The sequence below is a fragment of the Coturnix japonica genome, chromosome 1 (genome assembly GCF_001577835.2).
Source record: "Coturnix japonica isolate 7356 chromosome 1, Coturnix japonica 2.1, whole genome shotgun sequence".
NCBI lineage: Eukaryota > Metazoa > Chordata > Aves > Galliformes > Phasianidae > Coturnix > Coturnix japonica.
In genome coordinates, this window is record NC_029516.1 from 101,798,594 (window position 1) to 101,824,307 (window position 25,714).

General features: G+C 39.8%; 1 protein-coding gene across 2 annotated transcripts; it reads right to left on the bottom strand.

Moving 5' to 3' along the window:
- Positions 1 to 1,744: 1,744 nt before the first annotated feature.
- On the bottom strand, positions 1,745 to 25,005 carry OTC (ornithine carbamoyltransferase). 2 transcript variants are annotated; one of them, XM_015884595.2, is made up of 11 exons: positions 24,540 to 25,005; positions 24,329 to 24,431; positions 21,676 to 21,814; positions 20,561 to 20,642; positions 16,832 to 16,919; positions 12,905 to 13,058; positions 6,588 to 6,710; positions 5,853 to 5,906; positions 5,597 to 5,746; positions 4,457 to 4,594; positions 1,745 to 1,947 (listed from the first exon to the last, which is right to left on the bottom strand). In XM_015884595.2, exons 2-11 carry the CDS (start codon positions 24,403 to 24,405, stop codon positions 1,888 to 1,890), a joined length of 1,065 nt encoding a protein of 354 aa, XP_015740081.1. In that variant the 5' UTR covers positions 24,406 to 24,431; positions 24,540 to 25,005; the 3' UTR covers positions 1,745 to 1,887. The 2 variants fall into 2 exon arrangements, with proteins under 2 accessions (XP_015740081.1, XP_015740071.1); XM_015884585.2 differs by having other exon boundaries at positions 24,329 to 25,005.
- Positions 25,006 to 25,714: the final 709 nt, after the last annotated feature.

The following is a 25,714-nucleotide window of genomic DNA, read 5'->3' on the forward strand; positions in this document are numbered from 1 at the left end:
CATGTAATAAAACAACTCTGTTAGTATAAATCTGCCAGACTTCACTGATAGCACATTAATCAACACAGTAAAACTGACATTAATGTCTTTTTTTTCTAATAAGAGGGCTAATAAAGTGAGTTGCCTCACTCTCAAGTAGTATTAAAATCAGGCTAGAAAGGTTATCTACAAGTCTAAGCACTGGAAGTAGTCCAATTGTTCCAAAAAGTCTATGTAGTCTTTCATAGAGCAGGATCTAATATAGCAAGAAGTACACTGTGTTGCATACATCTTCCCCCATATCTAAACTGGGGAGTAAAATATTGACATTGACCAAATCCCTGGCTCTTCCATCCTTGCTGCAGTAGATTTCTGCTGAAGTGTAAATGATCACTTGAGTTATTGAAGTATTTGTTACATATGTACTTATGTTTTTGAAATATGAAAACGTTAACAAAAGACACACAAATACTTGCAAAAACCATAAATAACTTTCAAGTAATTTCAGTGTTATGTGTGGCCCAGCAGTAAACTTCAGATTTGAAATGAATTAAGGAGTGTTTTGCAGCCAATCAGGAAAATGAATTGATTTGCAATTTCTCAGTTCTTAAAAAGTCACAATAATTGTTCAAGTATTACAGCAAGAAACACACTGACTTATACTTGAAACTAGTAGCAACAACAAAGATGTTTTTAACAGTGCACAAAGCATTAGCTGCACTATACACACACCCAGCCACCATAAAAACTACAAATGTCATGAATCTGTTCACTGCCGGGAGAGATGAGCTGAAATATGTGTGATGTTACAGCACCAGGTGAAATGCGGCAAAATCTTCCCACAAAGGAGCAGTATACAATGCCATCATATGGTGACCCTCAGTTTTGCTTAGAAAAACATAAGCTGAAAACATGTTATTTTAACCTAAATTCTGTTTAAAGAGTGATGATCTAAGGGAAGTGAACAGTAGAATCGCAGAATCATGGAGTCATTAATGTTGGAAAAGATTTCTAAGATCACCCAGTCCAACCAGCAGTCCATCACACCATGCTCATTGCCTATGTCCCTCAGTGCCACATCCACACGGCTCTTGAACACCTCCAGGGACGGTGACTGCACCATCACCCTGGGCAGCCTGTGCCACTGCATCACTGCTCTTACTGAGGAGAAATCTCCCTAATATCCAACCTGAATCTCCCCTAGTGCAATTGGAAACCATTCCTTATTGCTGTAGCCTGGGAGAAGAGGCCGACCCCTACCTCGCTACAATTCCTCCCAGCAATTTTTCTCTGCCACATCCAGCTCTGCAGAACCTGCTCTGCCAGTGCTGCAGCAGTATCCTCCTGTGCTAGCCCACAGGAATGGCACAGAGGAAGGTGATTCTCACCGGGTCTGTACATTTTCAATGCCAAACAGCGGAGGTTGGCTGGAGGACAGAAACAGAAGCCAAAGCACCCAAGAAGTGTGGGTAGTCAAGGCAACAGTAAAGCACTGCTGGCCTGTGCACCCTCCCACAGATCTACAATTATGTGGAAAGGTTTCAGGAGCTTATGTCTTTCATATTACACAATGCTAGCTCTAACGCATCTAAGAATACAATATACCTATGATGCTGGCAGAGTCAATCATTAAAGAGAAACCCAAAAAACTTTCAGTGACGCTGATCACTGAAAAGGTATCCAAGAGGCTCTAAATGAGAAGCGACTTTCGCAGTGGAGTTTATTGCCTCAAACATTTTCACAAATGTAATGCAATACTGCACACTTCAGCAAAGCCAGCCCTACAATTTTATTAAAGAATCATTCATTGCCTTGATCCGTTCTGAAGAAGATCGATGTATATGCAGACCAGAATATTCTGCCAATGAGGAATATGTTGTGTTTTTTTTCTTGGCTGGGATCCAAGCATCAAAATGTAGGCTTTTGTAGCTGTGGTGAGTAATCTGTCAGCAGAGAAACCATGACAGCCTAGAGGGGGAAGAAAGGAGAAAAAAATGCAATCACGTTGAAAACAGATATTCCATAAAAATAAATAAGGGGAAAAAATATTTTCTAGCGCTGGAGTTTTGTGTTGAGAATTATTGGCCTGACAAAAAGTGCACACTTAGATTTATTTGCTGGAATTTCTGATGAGGAATCAGGAAAGAGCTGAAAATCACTTAGGATGTTCTGTATTGCAGCTGATAGGTTTTCTCAGTGCAGACAAAATATATTAATGGAGCGCCAAACAGAAATTCAGACAAAACACAGCAAAATCTGAGGCCTTTTTGTTGTGCTACCTTGTATGCTCAGCTATATCTAGGAAATGAAGTAGGTACCCGAAAAATATGTGGGTTTGCTTGCATGTTTCAGCAAAACTTCCATCAGCCTCAGCAACAGTCATACCTGATTAAGGGCTTTGAAGTTTATCCTAGTTTAGGTATACTTTCTGCACTAAAACGTGGAAAATCCTCACTGAAGTTAACAGTGTTTCATCTACTCCTCCTGCTTTCCCCCTCATATTCAATATCCATTCCAACAAACTTTTTGTGTGGCCATGAAATGAGAAATGGGAACGTCAGGCAAATAAAACAGTGATGAAGCAGCTTTGTTGTGCTACTCATACCTGCATGCGCCACAAGCCGCAGTGCTGGCTCAGTTTTTACAAGGTGTTACCTGGTTCATGCTGTTATGATCTCACTGCCTTGTCTGACTACAAATCTTTCTTTTGGCCCAGAACTGGATTTAGAAGGGCCCTCCAGGGGTCTTTCATGTCCCATCAGCACTGCACAGTGTGACAGGTAGACCCAGGCACACAGTGGGGATAGAACACAACTGTGCAGCCCCCACTGCCACCCATTTCATAGCTGCACTCAGCCTGGTTTGGAATTACAGCTGAGCAAATAATTCCTTTTTCACTTTGCTAGGTGAGCTGAAATGGATAGAAAATAATATATAAACAAAGCCCATACATTTGGGGTTTGTTTGTTGTTTTTTTTTTTAGCCTGATAAACAAGTGACAGGACGAGGGGAAATGGCCTCAAGTTGCGCCAGGGCAAGTTTAGGTTGGAAATTAGGAAGAACTTCTTCACAGAAAGGGTATTTAGGTACTGGAATAGGCTCCCCAGGGAGGTGGTTGAATCACCATCCCTGGATGTGTTTAAGAGTCGTTTGGATGTGGTACTCAGGGATATGATTTAGTGTAGGGTTTTTAGAGTTAGGGTTCTGGTTAGGCTACGGTTGGACTTGATGATCTTCAAGGTCTTTTCCAACCTGGGTAATTCTATGATTCTATAAAGTACAAGTGAGTGATGTGTTTTAGTGCCACTGAAGGATGTGGTCAGTGAGTACTGTGATGATGGGTTGGAGGTTGGACTGGGTGATCTTAGAGGTCTTTTCCAACCTTAATGATTCCGTGATTCTATAATTGTGACACTTTCCCTATCCAAACAAAAATCATAGCTTGAACCCAAAGTGACAGTTTTTTTTGTTTGCTTTGGTTTTTTAGTGTTTTGGGGTAATTAAATATTGTAAAATTAAAGTATATGTATATATATAGGGAGCGCTTTTCATAATTTTAAGGCTAAAAATCATGCACGGATTCGAAGAAAAAATTGACAATAATTTTAACTGTGCCCAAAATCTGAGTTTTTGGTACCTACAGTACTCAACTACTTATTCACTTGGAGCACACGCAGAGTTCAGCTGAGAGCTATGATTATGCCATTTCTGTTTTGTTGGTTTTTTTTTCATCTCAAAGTTTTCACTAGCTTTTGTCAACATGATGGTTCTAAAGCCAACAATAAATAACAGGTTACTGAGATCTGGAAGTGGTTTTCTGACATTCCAGGAATGCTGTGAAAAAAAGTTATGGCTTCTGTTAAATGTCAAGTGTACCCTCACGGTTCCCATGGATCACACAGCATCACCCACGCTGTAAGTTTGCAGGGTCCTTCAGAGCTTTGCTCCTGCAGTGCCTTATCAGGGAAAGTTCCCATTATTTTCAGTGGTAGTTTTGCTTGAGAGAAAGCTTCAGCATCTCTAGCACTATCTGCTCTAAGTGCTCAGGAAACTGTTGATTGTATGGCCAGTCCCTGGGACCTCAGCATTTGGCGTGCTTTAAAATGGAGGAGCTATGTTCATCATTAATGTAAACCCAGCAATTCAAATACAAAAAAAAAAGTAATGATAAAATTCACTTCATACTGTAGGTTTGCCTTAGTGATAAAAAAAAAACTGGAACAAACAACTGCAGATTATTATCAAGATTGGTCTTATTTGTGTCCAGAAGTATTTGTGCTACAAATGTATGTTGCCTACAATCAAAACTGTGATGTACCATGGGGTGCATTCAGAGCTTAGGCAGTCATGATTATGGTTTATTGAGGGACCATACTGAGTGCAAGTCCATAGTGTAAGGCAGAACAGAAGCTGTCCCTAACCTCTAAATAATATTATCTTCTTTTTTTTTTTTTACTTTTTTAATGTTTTTTTTTACCATAATTGTCCATTTCCTGTTTTCTGCCTCCTGGAAAACCAGCGATCTTGGAGAATAAAATACTTCATCAGCAACTTCTTCGGGTTTTCTTGGTAAACAGTGTAAGAATGTCCAGTTGGAAGCAGCAGATTTCACCGTCTATAGATCAAGAGTAAAAAAAAAATAATAAAAAAATTAAAGAAATATACTAGTAATTAATGAAACCTTTAACTGTTAAAAGAGTTAACAAATTTTATATCAGCTTCCACTCTTGTGACTTTGATGATGAATTCAGAATAATTCTGCTGACATCAAAAGACCTGCTCATCTGTGAATAAGAGGGGAAAATCCCCATTTAAGTCGGTGAGAGTTCAGTGCTGACTTCACAAAACCCAAGTTTTTACTACTATTTCTCTTGCTCCAGTAGTAGGAAGTAAAATCCCTAGTGACTTAGTGGATCGATAAAGTGCAATTTATATTCGAGTGCCATACAATAATGTAATACTATTGATAATTTCAGTGAGAACACATTAAATTATGATTTAAAAGGCTGTGGTTTTTTTTCTTTTGATATTGTTCCTCGTAACATAGTGATCTAATATCAATGAACAATGAAGTTTTAAGCCAGTTCAGAGACATACTCATTAACTGTATTTCATGAACTTATGTTAAAATACAGTCAATTAAACCAGTAATTCTGTCAGCACAGAAAATGTCCTTTTTATGGTGGACGATTTACGACTTTACATTTTCTCTGTTTTTGCTCTAATAAGCATTTCAATGAGATGATTTTTAAACATGTACATCCAGTGCTTTATACACTGGCAGATATACACAGCACTGCTTGAAATGCTGCCCAGGTTATGGACTTTAAGACAAAATCTGTGAGTTGGTCATCCTAAATATAATAGAAGGAATCTTTTCTGACACCAAATGAGAAAGAGGAATTAGCCCACCTGGAGCTAGATCTCATTGGGAAGTCTAAGACACATGATGTATACAATCTAAAGTAGTTGTTTTTGTGAGTTTTCTGGCTGAAGTGGTGTTTGCGTGAGGTTTTTCTGCAGCTCCCTTCAAAGAAATACCAACCCCACATTTTGCTAATGTTGATTCTTACAAATCTGTAAAAGGATGAAGCAAAAATGAAATCTGAATTTTTACCTGCATCGTAATCTGATAACCTTGAAATGCCTTCAGTCTTTTTCTCTTTTCCTCTTCTTGCCCCATGCTTATCCATGTATCCGTAACTAAAACGTTGGCACCATTTGCAGCTTCCAAAGGATCTTTGGTGAGAAGCAACCTGGTACCATACTAATGTGAATAAAATAAAGAAGATCAGGAAATCATGAAGCTTCAATTCTAGCAAAAAACATAGCAAAAATAAACTACCCTGCCAGGCTGTTTATTAAGCTCATACCTCTTTGGAGTACTGCTCACTTATTTTTGTTATTCTGAGATCTGGTTCAAAGCCCTGCCAAAAGAGATGATAGATCATACCATGGAACATGTATGAGATCTTTAATGACCATTAACACTGATTAGGAATACACTGGTCGAAACATTTTCTTTCAGAACTGACTGTCTTTCAGCACTGTAAAGCTTCAGTGTCATGTGACATTCAGGAAATTAGTTAGACTTCATTGCAAGTTTATTTTGCAGATAAACTGGTGGACATTATTCTGATAATGTAAGGAAAATGCATTTCAGTGGTTACAGAATATAATGCCTATACATCATGTAATTTTTTTTGCTCTAAACCAATTCTTTGTTTGATATTCTATATTGCATTATAATGAAGCTTTCTTAAAAGCTGCGCCATCAATCTGAACCAAGACTTCCATCAGTCTGAAATGGCTCTCACATTTGTGGCAGGAAGGGGATTTTGGTGCCTTTGTAATATTTTCTCATATTGAATGATCATCCTCTGCAACTTACAGTACAGTAGAGAATTCCCCTCAGTCCTTCTGAAGTTGGAGTCAGAATTACTCTTGTTTCACATCAAAACTACTGAATCACAATTCTGAACCTTGGTTCTGCAAGCTGACACTCAAGACACAAGCACTTCTAGCTGAGGCCCTTGGGAAGCATCAAGCTGGCTGAGATGGGAAAGGCAGAGTTCACCCTCCCTTCTCCGTGTATGCAGCTTTCATACCTTGGGAGTTGCAATGTGGAGATGCATTCCCAGCTTTGCAGCACTTGTCATGATGGAGTGGAGGACATTGTTTCCATCCCCAATCCAGGCAATGGTGAGCCCATTCAGACCACCATAGTGCTCCTGCCAAAAGAATCACACGTTCCTGGTGTTATGTTCTAGGAGAACAGAGCAAGGTGATGCCATCAGGAAGAGTGGTTGGTCAAATTGACCTGGTGCTAAGACACTCACAGCCTGTCACGCATAGCCACTTTGGCTCTCAGTCACCAATGGATAAGGGCTAAAGAAGAACAAGAGTAACAGCAGCTTGTAGTTCCAGACTAGGACAATTCAAAGCCATTCAGTAAGGCTTGTTCTGAATACACACATTTACATGTACTTAAATTAACATCAGAAAAATTGTGAAGATATAACCAAATACATCTGTATGCCTGCCCTGTACTACTCCACCTCTACTTGAAACGCTGAAGGCATGATGGAGAGCCTTTTATTCTTAGTTCAAAACTGGGCCATGAAACCATTGCCTTGTATGAACTGGAAGCCAGACGGTGTTTCAGCACTTTGTGTGATGTAGCTCAATGACTGTCAGCTGGGATTAGCATCCACACTGCAGAGCTGTACTGCCAGGCTACTTTGCAGACAGACTCAGCAAGGACACCAAATGGCTGAAGAAGAAAAGGGCTGGAACTGCACTCCCCTCTCCTGGTAGCAACTTCTCCTAAACAAATAGCGGTGAGGTTGTTCCAGAACAAACTTCCTGTCAATTCTGAGTCAAAAAATAGTAGTGTGTGAATCATTTAATGACATTAAATTTAGTTGAGATCTACATCTGAGTCCTGTGCTGCCTGCAGTTTAGCAGCTAAAACCTTTGTATGGTAAAACGATAGGCTTTTTTTTCACTTGCAGGTTGTTAGACAGCAATAGCCCGATGGCCAGAGCTGTGATCATCATCATAGTATCAAAGTCTCGTGCGGGTTGGAAGGGACCTTAGAGATCATCGAGTCCAACCCCCGGGATTCAAGCCTCTGTGTAGCAGAGCGGCACTTCTACCACTTGCGCCACAGGGGGGATTTGAACCCAGGGCCTCCGGTGTTGCAAGGCAGCATTCCTACCACTGCGCCACTGGGGCACATTCCCGGTGATGCAAGGGCAGGAGAACAAAGTAAGATCTTGTGGATGTGGAAGTTGTGATGGCGTAACAGCTTGGCAAGTCAATAGGAATCTTTCAGAATCTTTCCCCGTCTCCTATCAGTGGTGCTCCTAGGAGAAGGCCAAACTAAGCCATTCGTTTAAGGGGTTGTTTCCAGCTAGGGGTTAGCGATAGCTGAGACACAAACCCACAGCCAAGAGCAAGTGAAACAATCCTCAGTTCCTTTAATCTCTATTTTAAAAATAGACATCACAGCCTGTAATGCTCAAAGCACTGAGCAGTGAGTCACAAATATATGGCTATTTTAAATAACCTCCACCTTATTGCCAGCTGCTACCCTGAATTAAAAGAAGCACGATGCATATTAAATCCATTTCTCTGTTTTCCCAAACTGCTAGCTGTTATGGATGAAACATGAAGACCTGAAGATGTCTGTGTATCAACCCTCAAAATCTGTACTGCAAACTGCAAATCTACAGCTGCGGCGACTGCTACACAGAGTGGGCATAGCTGAGCTAGTTGTAATGAAGATGTTTAGCTAATGGAGAAAGTCATAGCCCAGGCAGAATCATGCTGTATGTGTGCTAGTGGAGCCTGTTTTACATCCTGTGCTAAGCTCTGTGCTACCACTGTACGCTGCTGCTGCAATTCCAACCTCTTCATTTAAAGTCAGCTCACTGTGACTATGACTGCGGTGCTTATCCTCAGAGCACACGTCCTATATTGCATACATCCCCAGCTACCGAGAACATGAGAAAGATGAAATAATTGTATTGCCTTAAACCAGGAAGCTTCAACGCAATATAAAAACTGCTGTATATGGGACATACTCTTTGTTTTTCTATTTTATAGCATAGACTTGTTCAACTGCACGGAGGGAATCCTCTTAAAGGAGTTTTGTCATGACCATAATGATCCAGGTTAAACCATAATCTATACAACACACTCAGATCACCTGACCCTCTGAAGGAACTTTTCCCTTTGCATCGCTCCTCAGTTTTTCCAAACTCTGTTATGTTGATATAAGCATTTTAACTGCTTCAACTGTTCAACAGTTTCTCTTCATATCTGGGACCTGACTTTGGATTTCTAGTAAAGCCACACAGAAATACTTAGAAATACTGGTGTTCCGCTCCCTTATGAATGCCTCTTTGGCAAGCTGGTGACTGTTGCAGCAGTGGAACAAAACTTGGCTTTGTTAATCTCGAGGAAATTCCCTGCTAAATAATTGATGTCCATTTTACAGTCAATTTTCTCACTCTCCTGCTTATTCTACTGTGTTTCATTCTGTTCTTAATCACAGTTGCAGTATATCAGTGTATCAAACCATGGGGTAAAAATAAGCATCCTCGCTGCTGTATATTCAGAGAAAACTAGTTTAATTAATGAGAGACTTTCATGTCTGACTCTACCTGGAATTGCTTCCATCTGGGCTGAAGCTGGCAATATTTTAAGTTATCTCTGAAACATTTGGCTTCAGCAGTCAGAACAACCCTCAATTAAAACAAGCTTTTGAATGATGAATCAATAATCTGTCAAAATTTTAAATGGAAAGCTTGTCAGAGCTTTAGCCCTTTGGGAGACACGTATGATCCACTGAATGAAAAATGGGGCCAGCTCTACTGGCTCTCAAACTGAGCTGAAGGCAGATGCTGCGTCAGTTGTCTCATGTATTCTTACCTTGGTGTTTGGCTCAGCATACTCTAGAGGATCAGTCTGGGTCTTAGCTGGGATTCGTAATCGTTAGAATAATTATGATGATAATGATGATGAATTTGAAGACTCCATTAATTAGAGCTCTTGGTGTTACAGTTTGAGGAAAGGCTGAGGATATATGGTATCTTTCTTCAAACTGGGCACCACTGCAATTTGTGGCAGCATTTAAAAGGAAACATTGATGTACTTCCTATGTTAAACATTTCTCCATGCCAACCATTTCTTTCTGAAAAAGAAATTTCCCTTCGGACCAGCGACATAAAAGCTAGTGGCATATAGATCCATTCTAATTACCAGTCTGGCTGTCCTGCATTCAGCTACAAGTTAGCTGATTTGGCCGGTGGCATTAATATCAATTGAATCAATGTCAGTGCATGGTGCATCCCCAGAATACAAACTGTGTGATGCTGCATGCCAGCTGAGCTTTGCAGAACAGAAATTGTGATTCACAGGTTCTGCCTAGGAGACAGAGTGGCAGCAGGCAGGATCGGGGAGCGGCTGGTTCACCCCTTCAGCACAGTCATAGGCATAAAATGGCTCTCCGGGTGCACAGCGACAGCACATCAAACTCATAGGCTTTAAAAGCCACATCCCCACACTCTCCCAGTCGGGTCGCAAAATGTTCACAGCCATTTCTAGTGGGCTATAACTCAAGAGCAAACTCAGCAGAACCAACATTTTTAGAAAGAAAGTAAGAGATACGGTAAGGAAAACATCTCTAGGATTCTAGGAGGCATGTGGCAAAATTAATAGGATTCAGGAAATGGAAGGATAAAAATGTGCTAAACATGAAAAGGCACGTAGAGTCAGCAAGCACATAGGGCTCCAGTAAGAAATGGATGGGGATAATAAAGAAGAGAAAAAATTCCATTTGAGGTAGGTACTGATGGCACAGAGAGGCCAGATCCAGGCAGGAAAGTATTTGCAAAGATAAGGAAGAGATTTTTGAGAGAAATAAGCTGCATAAATTCTGCAGTTACATGTAAATTCAGTGCTATCAGTCTCTGTCACTATTGCATTTTGCATGTATGCATAAATCAAATAAATTGCCTCTGCATCACAGAAAAGCAGTCCAAATGTTATATGTGAACTTTTAACTGATTTAAGGAATCAGCGATACTATTCAACATCCCCTTATTAATCTTCTTGCAGGTTGTGCTCAGATAACATCTTTCTACCCCATAGAGAATCTTACGAGAGGTTTGATTGTGTAAGTAACAACCAGACCCCGTGACTCTCGCTTCTTCAAGCGTTAATTCAACTCCTGTGAACTGGTAACATTCATTATATGGCTGAAATGCTGCTTTACTGCATGCAGCTGGCTGTAAAACCAGTCTACATCTCAGTGTGCCGTGCAGAAAAGAGAGAAGTTGGCATGCAGTGCCAACACTATGTGCTTCTGAGAGGGCCTGTCTCCTCTCCCGTCTCCTTCATGGGTAACAAAGTGAGGGTGGAAAGCAGATCCTAAGCCAGCAGTGCAGCATGCCCTAAGCAAAGTGGAGTAGCTACGCAGTTGTCCTCTAGAGATCTCTTACCATGAGCTAAAGAACATGATGGAAAGGCCAAAACCTAAATCACTCCATGAGATCTATGTCTGCAAATTCTCAGTTCAACATGATCCCTGTCCATGTTGGATGTTTCTTCTGTTTGAGCACCAACTGATAAAGTCCTGATTCCATATCGTGTCAAATAGCCAGAAACACTGTTCAAAGACTCCTTCTCCAGTGTTTGATGCAATCAGGACAGTCACTGTCGCTGCTGCCACCTTGGGTATTTAAACCAGGGGAAAATCCAGCTTGTGGGGATATGTTCACCTGGATTTCTACCTCAGCTGCCCCATTCAGAGACACAGCAGAGAAGCTGAGGGTGATTATCACAGGGCATCTACTCATTCTGATAATCTCAAGCATTTTAGCCCTGTTGATCAGTGGAGAAAGATCCGTGGAGAAAGAGATCTATCCCTGGAGCATCCCTTTTCACTGACTAGATAGGGTACTTTGGAGCTGCAGTCAGTGGCATTGAGCTATGTAGGATGAAACTAGGCTTATAGGCAGAGGTATCAGTAGTTACGTAGATTATGAGTCATGATTACGAATGAAATCTGCTATTAATAACTGTGAAAATGCTAATAATCAAGGGGAAAATGCTAATAACCAAGGCATAAATGCTAATATACAAGGTAAGATAGAAACCTCCCAAAACACAGCCATAATGTACACCTGGTTTATAGAATTATAGAATCACCAAGGTTGGAAAAGACTTAAAAGATCATCCAGTCCAATCGTTATAGTTTATAATTGCACACAGTGTTTAAATAAAAAGATGATGTGTGGTTTTTGATGATGAATTTCTCATTATGTTTTACTATCTTACATACTTGGAAGAGCTCAATGAAATTAGCTCAATAGGATCTCCAAGATGTACCATATCCTGAGGGATGCAAAGCACTTCAGTCTCTATTACACTGTTTTTTTGCTGGTCTCTTTATTTAAAGTATTGAAAATTGTAAGACAAACATGAATCAAAGTAACAAAAAGTAATTTTCTCTAAACATGAATCTGTATTCACAGCTTAAGGCACAAATAACTTGTTATTTCATAAGATCTTTTCCACATACCAAATGTCCCATAGCAGAGCTGAGAAACACAGCTGAACGAATCACAAAAGTATCCCAACTGTCCTTTTTTCAAGCAGTGTGATTTTTATTCATTCAGAAAGCAAACAAGGTGAGAAGAGTTCATCAAAATTGCTAACCAGCCCTGTAGTACACTATTCTTTTTTAATAGGCTAGTTCCTTGATTGATTATAACACACCATAGTCCTTCCATTCACAGATAAACACCTGGCATTCCATGTGTAAAATGCTATCTATATGTAAAATGCTACTGTCAGACCAACATATTATTAGCTTAGAACTAAAAGTATGATCTTTATCATCTATTCTTTGAAAAGGAATAGAGCAAAGGTTAAATAGGTTTAAGAACCTGAATGTTTTTTTGCACTTGTAGCATTAACTGGCTTTTCGAAAAACATTTGTTTCACCAATTTCCTAATATATGGATTCTGATTCCTTTTAAGGTGTTCATAGGCTAGGGCAGAATCTAGAGTGAACTACTGGGTTTTTTAGAGCCAGTGGCAAAATTCCCATTGGCATCAGTTGTGACAGCATCTTGCCTTTATCTCTGTATTTAACCCTCCCTGCAAATTTTCTGAATTGCAGCCTAATTCCAATGAAGTACTTAATTTTATGCTTAACTTCAGCCCCACTACAGTTGATAGAGCCAAGTAATTGTTTTAAATTAAGCAGGTTCTTAATTATATTCCTGGATAAAGATCTCTTTAAATAACAAGTGCCATGTAATTACCACTTAAAAAAAAAAAAAAAAAAGTGCCACTAAATAGTTTTGAACCCAATTTTTCCAGTGTTATTAGGCAGGAATTATGTTGGTACCTGAAGCGTTAGGTAATCAGCTAAAATCTGGAGAGGATGGTATAAATCAGACAATCCATTGATTATTGGGATCGTGGCTTCTTTCGTCATTAGGTCCAAATCATTATGCTTATAAACTCGAGCCAAGATTGCATTTGTCATGCTGGACAGCACCCTAGGGGACAGCAGAAAATATCCAAGTCAAACATAATAAATACATCCCCAGTGCACCCTTCAGTATGCAGCATATAAATATTAATGAAAAGTGGTAATGAATCAAAAATGCTCATCTGTCTGAATTATTTATGATGCCTGCATAACACACTTAAATGCAGATACTTAACAAGCTGCTAAAAAGTAAGCAGTTTTACTTGTTCAGAAACTATAGCAAGTAAATGAAAGTTCCTGTTGTTTCTTCTTAGCTTTTGATCGTAGCTACAGATATAACATCAATAAATGCTAAGGTAAATGAACTAAGATAAGAGGTTGTGCAATACTGTAATATTCAAAGAATTTGATAGCTTTGGATAAGATTTCTTGAGCCTTTTACCAAAGGAAAAGATGTTCTGAGTGTGTCTCTGTATGGTAGCTTGAACTTTGTGAGTATTAGGACTGCAGATTTGCCTTAGATTACCACAATTACTTATTGATCTTAACGAAGATAGAAACAGAAAGCTGACAATACCAGCCTGTTCTTTCTCCTATCTACACAGCTGCACACTGACACACATGGTCTCAGAATTACAGTAATGTCTGAGTTTGAAATTCATTGTATGGATAGGGGCAGGCAGGAGTCACTGTGACACTATGGCTTTAGCCTTATTTGCCAAAGTATGACATACTCAGAGATTAGCATGGTGGATTAGCATGGCATACTTAGTGTGCCCTGAATTCTTTAGATAAATTAAATATGGATAGGGGCTCCACATTTCTCTGCATTTCCGTTTTAATCAGGCCCTGAAGCATGACTTTGAAGTAGCATTTTGTGTGCTTTAATGTTATCTCTAATAGGACCTTAAGACAAAAAAAGGAAGAGACTGGATAGAAGAGTGTGAAAAAAACACTACAGTATCACATTCTGATTAGCCAGAAAGGATTCTGATTTCTCCTCTTGTGGAAATATAGCTGTTAATGGCATGGCCTTTACACACACACATTTCCTGATGGAGTAAATCAGTAACAATGTTTTTCTACTGACATCAGAAGTGCCTCATGCAAGCAAACCTCTTATAAAACGTTACAAGGTTCCATGCAGAGCTCCCTCTGAAGACTGCTGATAGCAGCCATGAGAGAAAAGAAGAAACCGAACAAAGTATTTTCTGAAGGTAAGCTATTGGAATGATTGTGTGACTATTTCTCTTCTTAGCTCACAAGTACTGTCGTTTTTGTTTGTTTCTTCTAGCTTGAAAGATGTGACTGTGAAAACATAAACTAGACATCAGAGATGAGATGCATGGCCCATGCTGTTACCATTTAATAGGTGGCTAACTAGACAAGGTATACTTAGTCCTGCATCAAACAAGAAAAAGAGGCAATTACATTAGAATTATCTTCGACATTTTTAGGATATTAGGTCAGCTGACTTCTATCTCACGTGACAGATAAAGAATCTCAAGATGTCCAAGTAGCAAACACTGATGGATTTTCTTCTTACGCTAGTAGCTGCTAGAATTACTGGATTCTTACCAGCAAGATCTCAGACCCTGCACTGGCTGGGCCTGATCCCCTGGATACCACACACATGCTGTGTGATCTCACTCAAGATGGTTTGCTCCATAATTTTCCTGGTATTATGTAAAAAATGGAGGACTTTTACAAACCTGTGTGTCCATTGCTTCAAGTCTCAATCTTAAGTACTTCTAAGACCTTCAGAGGCCTAGACACAGAACCATAGATACTTGAAATACTCTCTGGGTTTACTACAAGCATTCTTTTATCATTCTCACCTTAACTGAATGAGGTTGGTATGTCATTCTTCATTCAAATGAAATGCCAAGGAATTAATAACAGATTGTTATTTTGGGTAAACTACTCAGTCTTGATTATGCAACGTCAACAATAATTCTTCTAATGAGAGCCAGAGTGAAGCAGAGTACATGGGACTCTGTAATGACTTTGGAAAGCCTTCACTCCACTGCAGTTTGCAAGTGATGTGATTCAGCAGAGAAGAAAAATCCCCAGGTCAGGGTCTTGACAGAAGCTTGACCTGGAAGAGGAAGCTGTGCCAGAGAATTAGGGGTGACGGCTTACATGGAAAGTTGGTATTGTGAGAATCTTCTCCACAGAATGAGGTCTGCTCTGGAATGGCTAGAAGAGTTGCTTCTTTCTACCTTTTGCCTTTTTTCTTGTATTTCATGTCTTTCTTTTTCCTTTTTATGTGTGCAAAGACCATTCAAGATACTGCAGACCAAAGACTGAATGGCCTTTTTTTTTTTATCTTATTTGAGAAGAAGGAATAAAAACATACCTACAGAAAATATGTCCTTTCTTATATCAGAAGACAGCTGGATTTGCCATAGCATCCATGTCTGAATAGCAGAGAGCCTTCAGACAACAGTGCTGCCCATCTGGTAGGGCGGTGCTTGGTGAAGTTGCAGGGTAGCACCAGATAAGGGCCCTGACCACATCCTTCCTCTTCCTGAAGGTTTGCTTGATGGTGCCCAGGGTCCAAGAGGTGAGGGCTGCCCCTTATTACTTTGATATCAGAGGGGATATGTTAAAGTAAGCTTGCTTACTATGCAGGCTCTGCCTCTTTTGTCCCAGCCTCGCATTTCCCTGTTACTGCACTCTATCAACATCCTTTCTTACCCTTCTCTGACAAGAGACACTTACATTGCAATGACCCAGTGAAAAAGGAAGAAATTGGAAAATCTGGGGGGATAATACTTACCTACACCCCTCCGGGGGAAATAACTTTAATATATTCTCCATTTGCCTTTAATAGTAAGCATTATATATGTTTGACTGAAAAAATCCTGCAGCTGTCCTACCAATGGAGTTGTAGGTGGGATGCTTGTACTCTGAAGGTTTTGAATGAGACACTTTGATGAAGCTGTAGCTATTCTGCTTAAACTGGGGCAATATGTGATGACATATGAAGAATTTTTTTTGAAGGGGTATATTTAAATACCCTGGTTGTCTTTGAGATCTACTGAACTGGCAAGGTGGACACATTGGGTTCAGACTCTGTTTAATTGTGGGCCCTTTGTAAGCTCATGGGTTGCCATGATTTTTCAATCATTTTTAAACATATAGTTACTGAAACAGACTGACCGCATATTTTGACTTGAGATTGACAAACCTGACACTGTATATCTTTCACTAGAGAAAAAAAACAACAACACCTTTCAGACACTTCTAACTTCAACAGCTAAGCCTGAGAGACTCGGGCTGCAATAAGGATTCCTAGGAAGCAGCACGCTACTGTGTCTGGCTGAGTCTTTAATATATGGAGGGCTGTGAAATACATCAAGAGCACCTGCAAATGATAACCTCATATTCTGCCTACTTTGAGGAAAGTTCTTCCCAGCTGTGACAATGAGGAGATAGATAGGCTGCTAGCTACTCATTCCAATAAAACAAAAAGATTCGAGTCATGTTTGAAGATACGTGCTATTATCAATACCATCATCAATGGAGTAATTCTACAAAGACTTGTCTGTTTCTGTGACTATCATTCTCAATGTGACTCCATAATCAAAATTCAATAAAAATATTTATTGCTGAGAGGTGTTTTAAAGAACTAGAATGGATAGAATGATGGTGTATGGAGCCATAGCTTCTGTGAGCTGACCTGTAAATATTTAAGAAATTTGGAGTGCTTTCTAACATTTTTCATTTGGAAAATATTATCTTTTAAGAATCTTCAAGAGAGGTTTCAGACTGGTCAACCATTTCCTTACGCATCCACCAAATACACAGCAATCAGTTAAGTAACATCTTACCAACCTTGCTGTATCTGTGAGACTCTCATTAGTACCCAGGTGAATGTCTTGTTTTGTAAGGAAGGAAGGATGTCCTCCAAGGAGAGCAAATCCTGCAAGGAGAACAAAGAAAAAAGAAATTAAGCACCAGCCCCTACAACAAAATAATTTTCATGCAATAAAACTCAGCAGGGCATCCGAATGTTTCAAATGCTTAAATTCTTACACTACAAGATGCAAATAAATAGGATGGAACCACTCAAATGTGATGCTTTGCTGAAATGCTAAGGCATGAATTGTGATCTCTGTTAATAGGAACAGCCATTCAAGCTGCAAGCCTACATATTGTTGAGGGCATCACCATGGCTCCCTGCTTAGTTAGGTAACCCATTTATCATGCTGAATTTCTACAACATTTACATTAGCTGACTTATTCTGGACAGACAAACTTGACGATAAGGGAAAATCTCAGGCTCTCTCCTGACTTATTTCTACTACACCTCCACAAGAGAGCTCACACAAGCAACCAGCTGACACAAACAGAGAGGCAAAGACCTTTTTTCACCACGCTTGAGTCTCCTTGCCTTAGCCTGGTTTAAGTGTAAAGCCTCCCTCCACTAAAACTCTGTGTAAAGTCCATATATGTCTGAATATCAGAAGGATGAGCCATGAGGGGATTGTTTTATGGACTTCCACAAATGGTTTAGTGATGGATCCCACACCTGGGAAAGTATGAATGAGAGGATATGAACTGGGCTGTAGAAAGCCCTGTAAGGCATTTACTGTGCATTCGGGGACATGGTGCTAACAAATTTCCTGCTGTTTCATGAAGGGGAAAAAAAAAGCAGCAAAATTAAAAGCTGCTTGGGCTAGTTGCAGCCATTAGATGGCACTGCAGACATCTCGAGGAGTGCAGCTTCAACAAACGCGTTGTTAAAGGCCCCTCAAAAATTAAGAAGTTGATCCTGCAGCTACCCTTCAAAGAATGATCAAACCAGTAAAGAACACTGGAGCCTTCCAGAGCTAACGCCAAGCAATGAAGCTCAAGCTGCAGATGTGGGCCCTGCCGCTGGGCCCTGAGCACAGAGCAGCCCTTATGACCTTCCATCCTGTGTGGGCACTAGGGTTGAGGTGAGGTGCTCCACTTTGTTCAGGCAGTCTTTATTAACTCATTACCACAGTTTTCACTCCTGTTAGGTTTCTGTTTGTTTGTTTGTTTGTTTTCAATAAGTGGGCAGTTCTGTGCCTCGGGCTGTGGCACATAATTTATCCCACTTACACAAACTCTTATTTAGGACATGAGTTCTAGTGGTTATACAGATCTGAGTTACATCACTACTCCAGTCTGTCTCTGGTATGTTGGGTAAGCAGGCCAAAGCTCATCCTCTAGTTTGCATATTGTATACACAACTACAGGGCTGCCTTGCCATCACCAGTACATATGCATATACACCCATCTTCTCAAACTCAAAGAAAGGATTTTGCTTCATATTTCAGTATATCTGGATTTGGATTTTTTATTTTCCTCATCATTTGCCATGTTATACGATCTATACAGTATCTTTTTATTTAGACTGGTAACAAAGAAAGAGTTGCCCCTCAGCAATACAGGCGAACTAAGTAAGGCTAGTAATTCCAAGGAAAATAAAACATACTGTTTATTTTTGTCATGTGATGCCATACCCACTACATTAGAACATGGAAAGTAATGCAATTATTTTCGTGGCAGTAGCCTCCAGGCAATGATTTCTTATTCCCCTTATCCCCATGGTACAATGAGTGAGATGGGAGTAATTCTGCAGAAGCCACTGGCTGTGAAATTCTGTAAACCTGTCAGAATCTTCTGTATTTTGGCGCACAAGGGAAGAAGATATGCAGGGATTCTCTACCTGTATTGTTACATTTCCATTTCTACCTGGTTGCATGCTGTCTGCATTCAGCATTTGTGTGATCATGTTGTAGGACTTGGGAAGAGACTTCCACAGTGTTCATATGTGGCAGCAATCTCCTGGGCACTGCACAGAGCAGACATGGTAGCCAGCACTTTTCAAGTCTCCCTTAAACTGGAATACACCGATTTTTATCTCATTGCTCCTGAGAGCTGCAAAGCTTGTTCACATCAATCTGATGACCAGAGCCGTGTCCTACAAGTGACCTATTTCAAGGTCTTGAAGGTGCAACTCTTGGGAAATGCTATTTGAGATGACTCCTGTGTTCTATAAGCAAACACTCCAATCTGCTTCAATGTACACTTTCCCTGGACATTAGAAAACTGGCATGAAATTAGCTTATTCAGCTAAAAGGAATGTGTGTGACCCCACATTTGTTTTGAGTTATAAATTCCAAGGGAGAATTAGTGTATATGAAAAAGCAGCTGAAATATATAGAGTTTCCACAAACATAAAAAGCTTGAGTCTGCCTTTAAAACAAGCCTTAGGCTTAAAGGACTTAAAACCAAATAACTGAAGGTGTGAATTTAATGTACTGGAGTAAAGCTGCATTGAACTCTCTTGTGTGCACTCTTGCTCAGAAACAAATTGGTTTTATTTCATTGGAGATTAATCTTTCTTGGATGAATTTATGTGCATTAACTCCCATCCTTAAGTTTATTTCTTTGAAGTTTCCTGAGCTTCCCCATCCCATAAACCTTTGAAACCAAGGTCTAAATGTGCTTCCCTCTGAATACAAAAGCAAGAAGGATAAACAGGGTCAGAGAATACATATGTACCTGCCCATGTAGGAATATGGCAGACAACTGGAAACTGGCCTAAAAACTCCAGTATTAAGAGGTGGGTTGCTTTAACAAATAGAAAATGCAAGATAGAAACACATCCATAAGTGCTGCTTTATCTGGAGAAAATGGAAAGGAACAAGTCCATACAATGACCAGGATCAGCAGACTGTGTCAGAGGATATGAAAGCAAATCCAGAAATGCTTGCAGATGGCCTACCTGACTCTTCCTTGTTTTGTTTTGTTTTTACCTTTCCCCATACACCTTGTAAAAAAAGGTGAATATTCAACAAGTCTTGTCACTTAATCTGGGAGAAGCTTCTCCTTCCTGAATGAGTAAAAACGTACTTATAATACAGTCACCAATTCATAGTAATTCCCGGGTTTCTTGATAACATACAAACACATGAATTATTCATTTCAGTGGTCTCATTGACTTCAGAGCAACTTCCATGTAATTAAAGTTATGCATGTGTTCCTGGTGTTTGTAATATATCCTAAAAGAACAGCATTCCGCTTCTGATCTTATTAGGCTAATACCCTGGAGTTTCCATCAAGTTATCTTCCTGTGTAGGTAATCATGTTAAATTTCTTTTTTCCCTAATTTACATCAAGACTTTACTGTGATTCCCAGTCTAAACACATACTCTGAAATGTGACAATGGTAATGCATAATACATTAGAAAGACATTTATTAGAGCTTGCATAAGATTAAATTAGTGATGCTTACTAAAACACAAGTTTGGAGATGCGTATCACAGTGAGAACTTACATCAGCATCACTTTGGCCTGTTACTTAATTTCTGATCTTCCACGATGTGGTGATATTTTAGAGGCCAAAGGGATGTTCATGAGACATTATTATGCAACGAGAAACACAGCCAGATGCCATTCTTTTCCTATTTTTGCTTTAAAACTTTAGGGATCTCTTGGTTAAAAAATGCTAAACAGAAAATTACATAGTGTTTTGAAGTGCATGCTCACAATGTGCAATTGCAAATACAATGTGATCCTCCAATTTACCTGTTTCTGCAGCTAATCTTGTTCTTGTGCTTCTCTTCTCAAAAATCATGGCCAAGGATTTTCCTTGCAACAAAGGCAAACACTGAACAATAGGAATGGAAGGCATTTCAGTGTTATAGTCATTACATGTTTTCCAGTGTGAAATACTTCTTTCACATATTAATTCAGCATTAGAAAAGTTACACTTGTTTGTTGTTGTTGTTTTCATTAGATCATAACTTTGTTTCAACTTTGTCAAGGAGTACTAACAGGGAGAAAGGCTAAAGAGAAATAACTAATTCTAATGACAAAAAGCCACTGTATTTTGGCAGACAATTCGAACTAGCACTGAGGAGAACTCTGATGCTGATCTTATTCTTAAGCAGAACAGATAACTGTTTTCTGTGTCCTACATCTAGCGGTGCATATACACCATGTGTAAATGGATGGGGATGGCCAATAACAGGGAGTTAGCTGTGCAAAGCTATTTAACTTTTTCATCTCTGTGCTCCTCTGTAGTATTTAAACAATAACTCTGAACGTTTTACAGGAAGGTTCCTTGTTTTGTAGTATAGAATCATAGAATCAACAAGGTTGGAAAAGATCTCTAAGATCATCCAGTCCAACTGTCCACCTATCACAAATATTTCCCACTAAACCATGACCACAGTACATGGCATACAGGATTTAAGAGTTACAGTGATTATATAGAGAGAAAATCAGCCAAAGTGCTGATTCCCAATGTCATTCAGAACAATATTTTCTTCAGCATCTGTTGGGGTACTAAGTTGTCTTTGCAAGGATTTATGAGTGCATACAGTAGTTCTGAGTAGATGGAGTGTTCTATAATAGCTGAGTTAGGCCTGTAGGTTAAGAGTTAGTGGGCAGGGGATTTAGGTAGGTGCGTGTATAGGTTCTCTCGCATGCATCGGGTTTTGTGTAGTGGGTGTACGTGTCTGCACGGGATTTAGGATGGTATATAAGGAGTGTGACGCAGCAATAAATTGAGAGAAGACATCATGGCATCCATGTTTATGTCTCTCTCCCCCGGACGGTCGAGGTCCCAGGATAAGTTGGGTTAATTGGCGGGTATGTCAAGCATCAGAGTGACTTAGATATCAGTTAAAGCATTTTACCTCTCCTTTGTCCTTTATCCTTTGTTTCAAATCTGAGGCCACCCATAGCAAATACTTCAGTTCATCTGCTGTGTAGTTCTCTAGAGTAAGGAAGTCACGACCTTTCAGACAAACATTCATTTGATTTGGTGGCCCACAGCTGTGGCAAAAGAGGAAAAAAAAAAGCAACAGCACATTTTTTGGCACCTGACATGAAATTGTACTCATGCAAAAGCAAGAAACTAAAATCTCTCCCACTCCCCTCATTTGACCCAGCTGGATCAGCTTGATGGACTGCTTTAACTGGTTTTGATAACTTTCATGGTCACGCTGGCACAATGTCCTACAGTGCAGTATACCGATCACAGTAGGAGTGATTGTACTCTAAGCCTTCTGATGAGTGTATGGCTTGACTGTGTGCTGCCTAATCAAACAAAGTCAAATGCATAGCCACACAGGGCCTGGTGACATTGCATATTGGTAGTCTATAAACTGCCCTTTGAGGTACAGAACATGGGCAAGTGCTTTGTGGATGGGTAGGACACAGACCACATTCCACTCTCATGTACAAAACTGATGGCAGTCATATACATGTCTCTTGATTACTCAAGGGACATGGAAAGAGGATAACCAAGTCATAAAACCAAGGTGTTGCCATGTGCTCTGGCCCTTCTCCTATCACATCAGGGACATTCAGAGCACATGCAGTGCTCAAGGAGTGCACAGTGCCTCCAAGCAGACTTATGACTTTAGAACTACATGGAATGGGATGTTGATCATCACTCAGAGTATAATTTCTGCTACTTTAGATGAGGTGTATTAGTAAAACATTTGAGTCCAAGCCTGTGTTTCCATGGGATTAAGATAACTGATATAGTGACATATGAGCCTCTTCTATTGCACTGTACCAACAGCCATCCTCAGCATAGCACACGTTGCAATGCACTCTTGCTAAAGTTTTGTATGGGTACAAGCTTGCCATATTTTTTGGAAGGCAGCATTTTTAAACTGATCTGATGAAATGGAGTACAAACCAATGCAAACAGCTGGTTCTGCAGCTACTGGTTCCGTATTTCCAAGTGGGTGCCTCTTAAGCTCTTAAACTGACACCAAGTTCAGTTACACCACCTGCCCATTGTCATCTCCCATTAACTTCTGCACGAGAAGACAGTGAAGCACTAAAACTGGTTACTCTGAGAGGATTTGGAATTAGCATCCTTGGAGATTTTCAAGACCTGGCTAAGCAAATTATAGCTGACCTGATCTGCTCTTGTCTGGCTACAAGAACACTGGACTATGGATCCCTTTCTGAGCTCTGTGTTCCTTTCGTGCTTCTGTTTTACTGCTATGACCTTCGGAAGTGTGTTCCCTTCCCTTGTCCACATCCTCAGAAATAGGGGCAGAAGTAGATAAATAAATTCCAGAGAAGAGGCATGAGACCACACACTGAAGTTAAAATATAACAGGCAGAAATGCAAGGTCAAGTAGTTGGCATATTTCATTCTGACCAGGGAAAGCAATTACTTTGGATTACGAGCATATAGATTGATAGATATTGGGTTATCTTGTAGTATCAACCACAGCGTGTTTAACTTGTAATATTCGTAAGACAGTGATGATGGATAGCTTATACCAATGCTATGATATGATAAAAAAACAACCCTAAGAATTATATAACAGTGTTATATAGAAAGTTTAGTGAATTAGCTTATTTTATTTGAAATCTAGGTTTACTGCAGTTGTTTTCCATACTTGCCTTTCTATCATCACTACCAACCAGATAAAGTTTGCACCAATTGCCAGCAGTGAAAATCCATAAATCCACAAAGAAAAAAATATCACCCAGGCTTCAGGAATTCTTTAAGACTGCCACACTGCATAATGGGCTTTCTGAGTATGTGGAATTCCTGTGTATTGCTTTCTAACGCTAATCATTTGTTACACAGTGCTGTTAATTCTATTCTTATTGACACCAACATGAAAATAAAGGTGGATGGAGAATTAGATTTCAAGTCTTTAACTTAATTTGACTCTTGATATGTGACAAGTATTAGAGGTGTCTTTCAGAAACGCTGTCATATAGGCACTAATCTGAAGCTACAAGGGATGGGCAAGTTGATGCCCTTGAAGAATCAGAAATCGAGTTACATAGGTAAGTCCCCTTGGTTAATTTTGAATGTTATATCACAAAATGCTCTTCCTGCATGACTCAAGTTTAAGTAGAAATAATAATAATTATTATTTATAATAATAATAAACAAAGCAATAAAAGAAAACACAGTGAAACTGAGATTCACCTTGTATCTTCAAGGAAAGAATCCCCTCCCACTACTTGTCATAAAAACTGCTTAAACACATAAGGATTTTCCACACTTTATTCAGATATTTATCAACTGCAGTACATGCAGTGTATGCTGAACTCAAGAAGAAACATTCATTCTCAATGGTACAGCTAAATCCCATGGAAAGAATTAATAAGACTTCACAAACAATGACAGGAAAAATCCTCCAGTCTCAGCACATGCTGTCCCAGAAGGGAAAAAAAAGGCACTCAAAATGTTAGCAGAAACCTTTATCTGAAACTGCCACTCCTTTGCAAAATTAAATTGCTTTTGTCTCCAGTTTTCTGATTAAATGTCACTAAATGGCAGACAAAACCAAAGGATAAGCTTACCAAAAATGTTGTGGCAAATGCTTGCTGTTCTGTATTAATCTGGTGATATGGTAAAAGTTCTTCAAATTAAAAAGCATCTTCTTGTAGAACTTTTCTCTCAGTCCTGTAGATAGAGTTTACAGAAATGAAGTTGTATGGAGCAGATCAGGAGTTGTGCTGCCGTGCAGACAAGTGGAGTGCAAAGAACAGATAATCTTATATTTGAGTTTACCAGTGTGGGCTGAGCCTGGTTGGGGCCAAAACTAAATCTTTCTTCAGTCAAATTCTACAGATAAAGACTTTTCACAGGGTCCATTTCACAACTCTCAGTTTGTGCTCTTCTGTGTGAGACCATCATATTACAACTGTGTCAATATTATTTTGCAGCAATTTCCTGTTTGTGAAATGTTTGTCCTAGGAGAAAAAGGTGCAAGAATCATCATAGCACAGCAAGAGCTGAGCAGGTTGGTGTTGGGAGCCAGGACCATGAGGGACCCAGGAAGTTGGAGGGAATGGAGCTGGAAGGAGGATGTGGTGAGGTGGAGGTCAGCCTCTTCTCCCAGGTTAACAGTGATAGGACAAAAGTGAATGGTTTCACGTTGTGCCAGGAGAGTTTCAGATTGTATATTAGGAATAATTTCTTCTCAGCAAGAGCAGTGCTGCAGTGGCACAGGCTGCCCAGTGAGGTGGTGCAGTCACCGTCCCTGGAGGTGTTCAAGAGCCGTGTGGATGTGGCACTGAGGGACATGGGCAGTGGGCATGGTGGGAATGAGTCGATGGTTGGACTGGGTGATCATGGAGGTCATCTCCAACCTTAATGATTCTATGGTTCTCTGACGGTGGTGGCCAATGTGAGGAACTGAAACATGCACAGCCTGGTCTTTGCTGACAGTCTGAAGCTGTTCCTCCATCTCTTCATCCAAAAGTTCATCTCCAAAGCTCAGCCCCTCACCAGCAATGGGAATGCCTTTGCACCCTCATCTACTTTTATTTTAGAAATGGTTAAAAGAAGGGAAGATAAACCTGGGAAACAAGACTAAACTAAGTTAATGAACATTCTCTGGCCCTGAACTGAGCTGGACAGAGAATTTCAGTTGGCAAATGACTTTCTTTGCTATCTTCTATGCATGTGTTCACCATAATAGGGTACTACGGTTAGGCTGTGCTTGGACTTGATGATCTTCAAGGTCTTTTCCAAGGTAATTCTATAATTCTATTATACCAATTGCTTTTCCTTTCTTCACTGTGTTTGAGGGACTTCCCTGGAAAAAAAAAAAAAAACAAAAAAAAAATCTTCACTGCCGAATCCTTTGAAGAACATTAAAATTATAGGGGTGCAAGGGAACCTCACTGCTTTAAAGTCTGGCCTTAGTTTAAGACATCAGTTGAACTGATGGTTTTAAGAAA

Coding starts and splice junctions, on each gene's coding strand:
- OTC (XM_015884595.2), bottom strand. CDS start 24,405: ATGCTTTTTAATTTGAAGAACTTTTACCATATCACCAGATTAATACAG. Junction 6,711..12,904: donor CTGATTACCTAACGCTTCAG/GTACCAACATAA, acceptor TTCTTTTGGCAG/GAGCACTATGGTGGTCTGAA. Junction 5,907..6,587: donor TCCACATTGCAACTCCCAAG/GTATGAAAGCTG, acceptor CTCTTTTGGCAG/GGCTTTGAACCAGATCTCAG.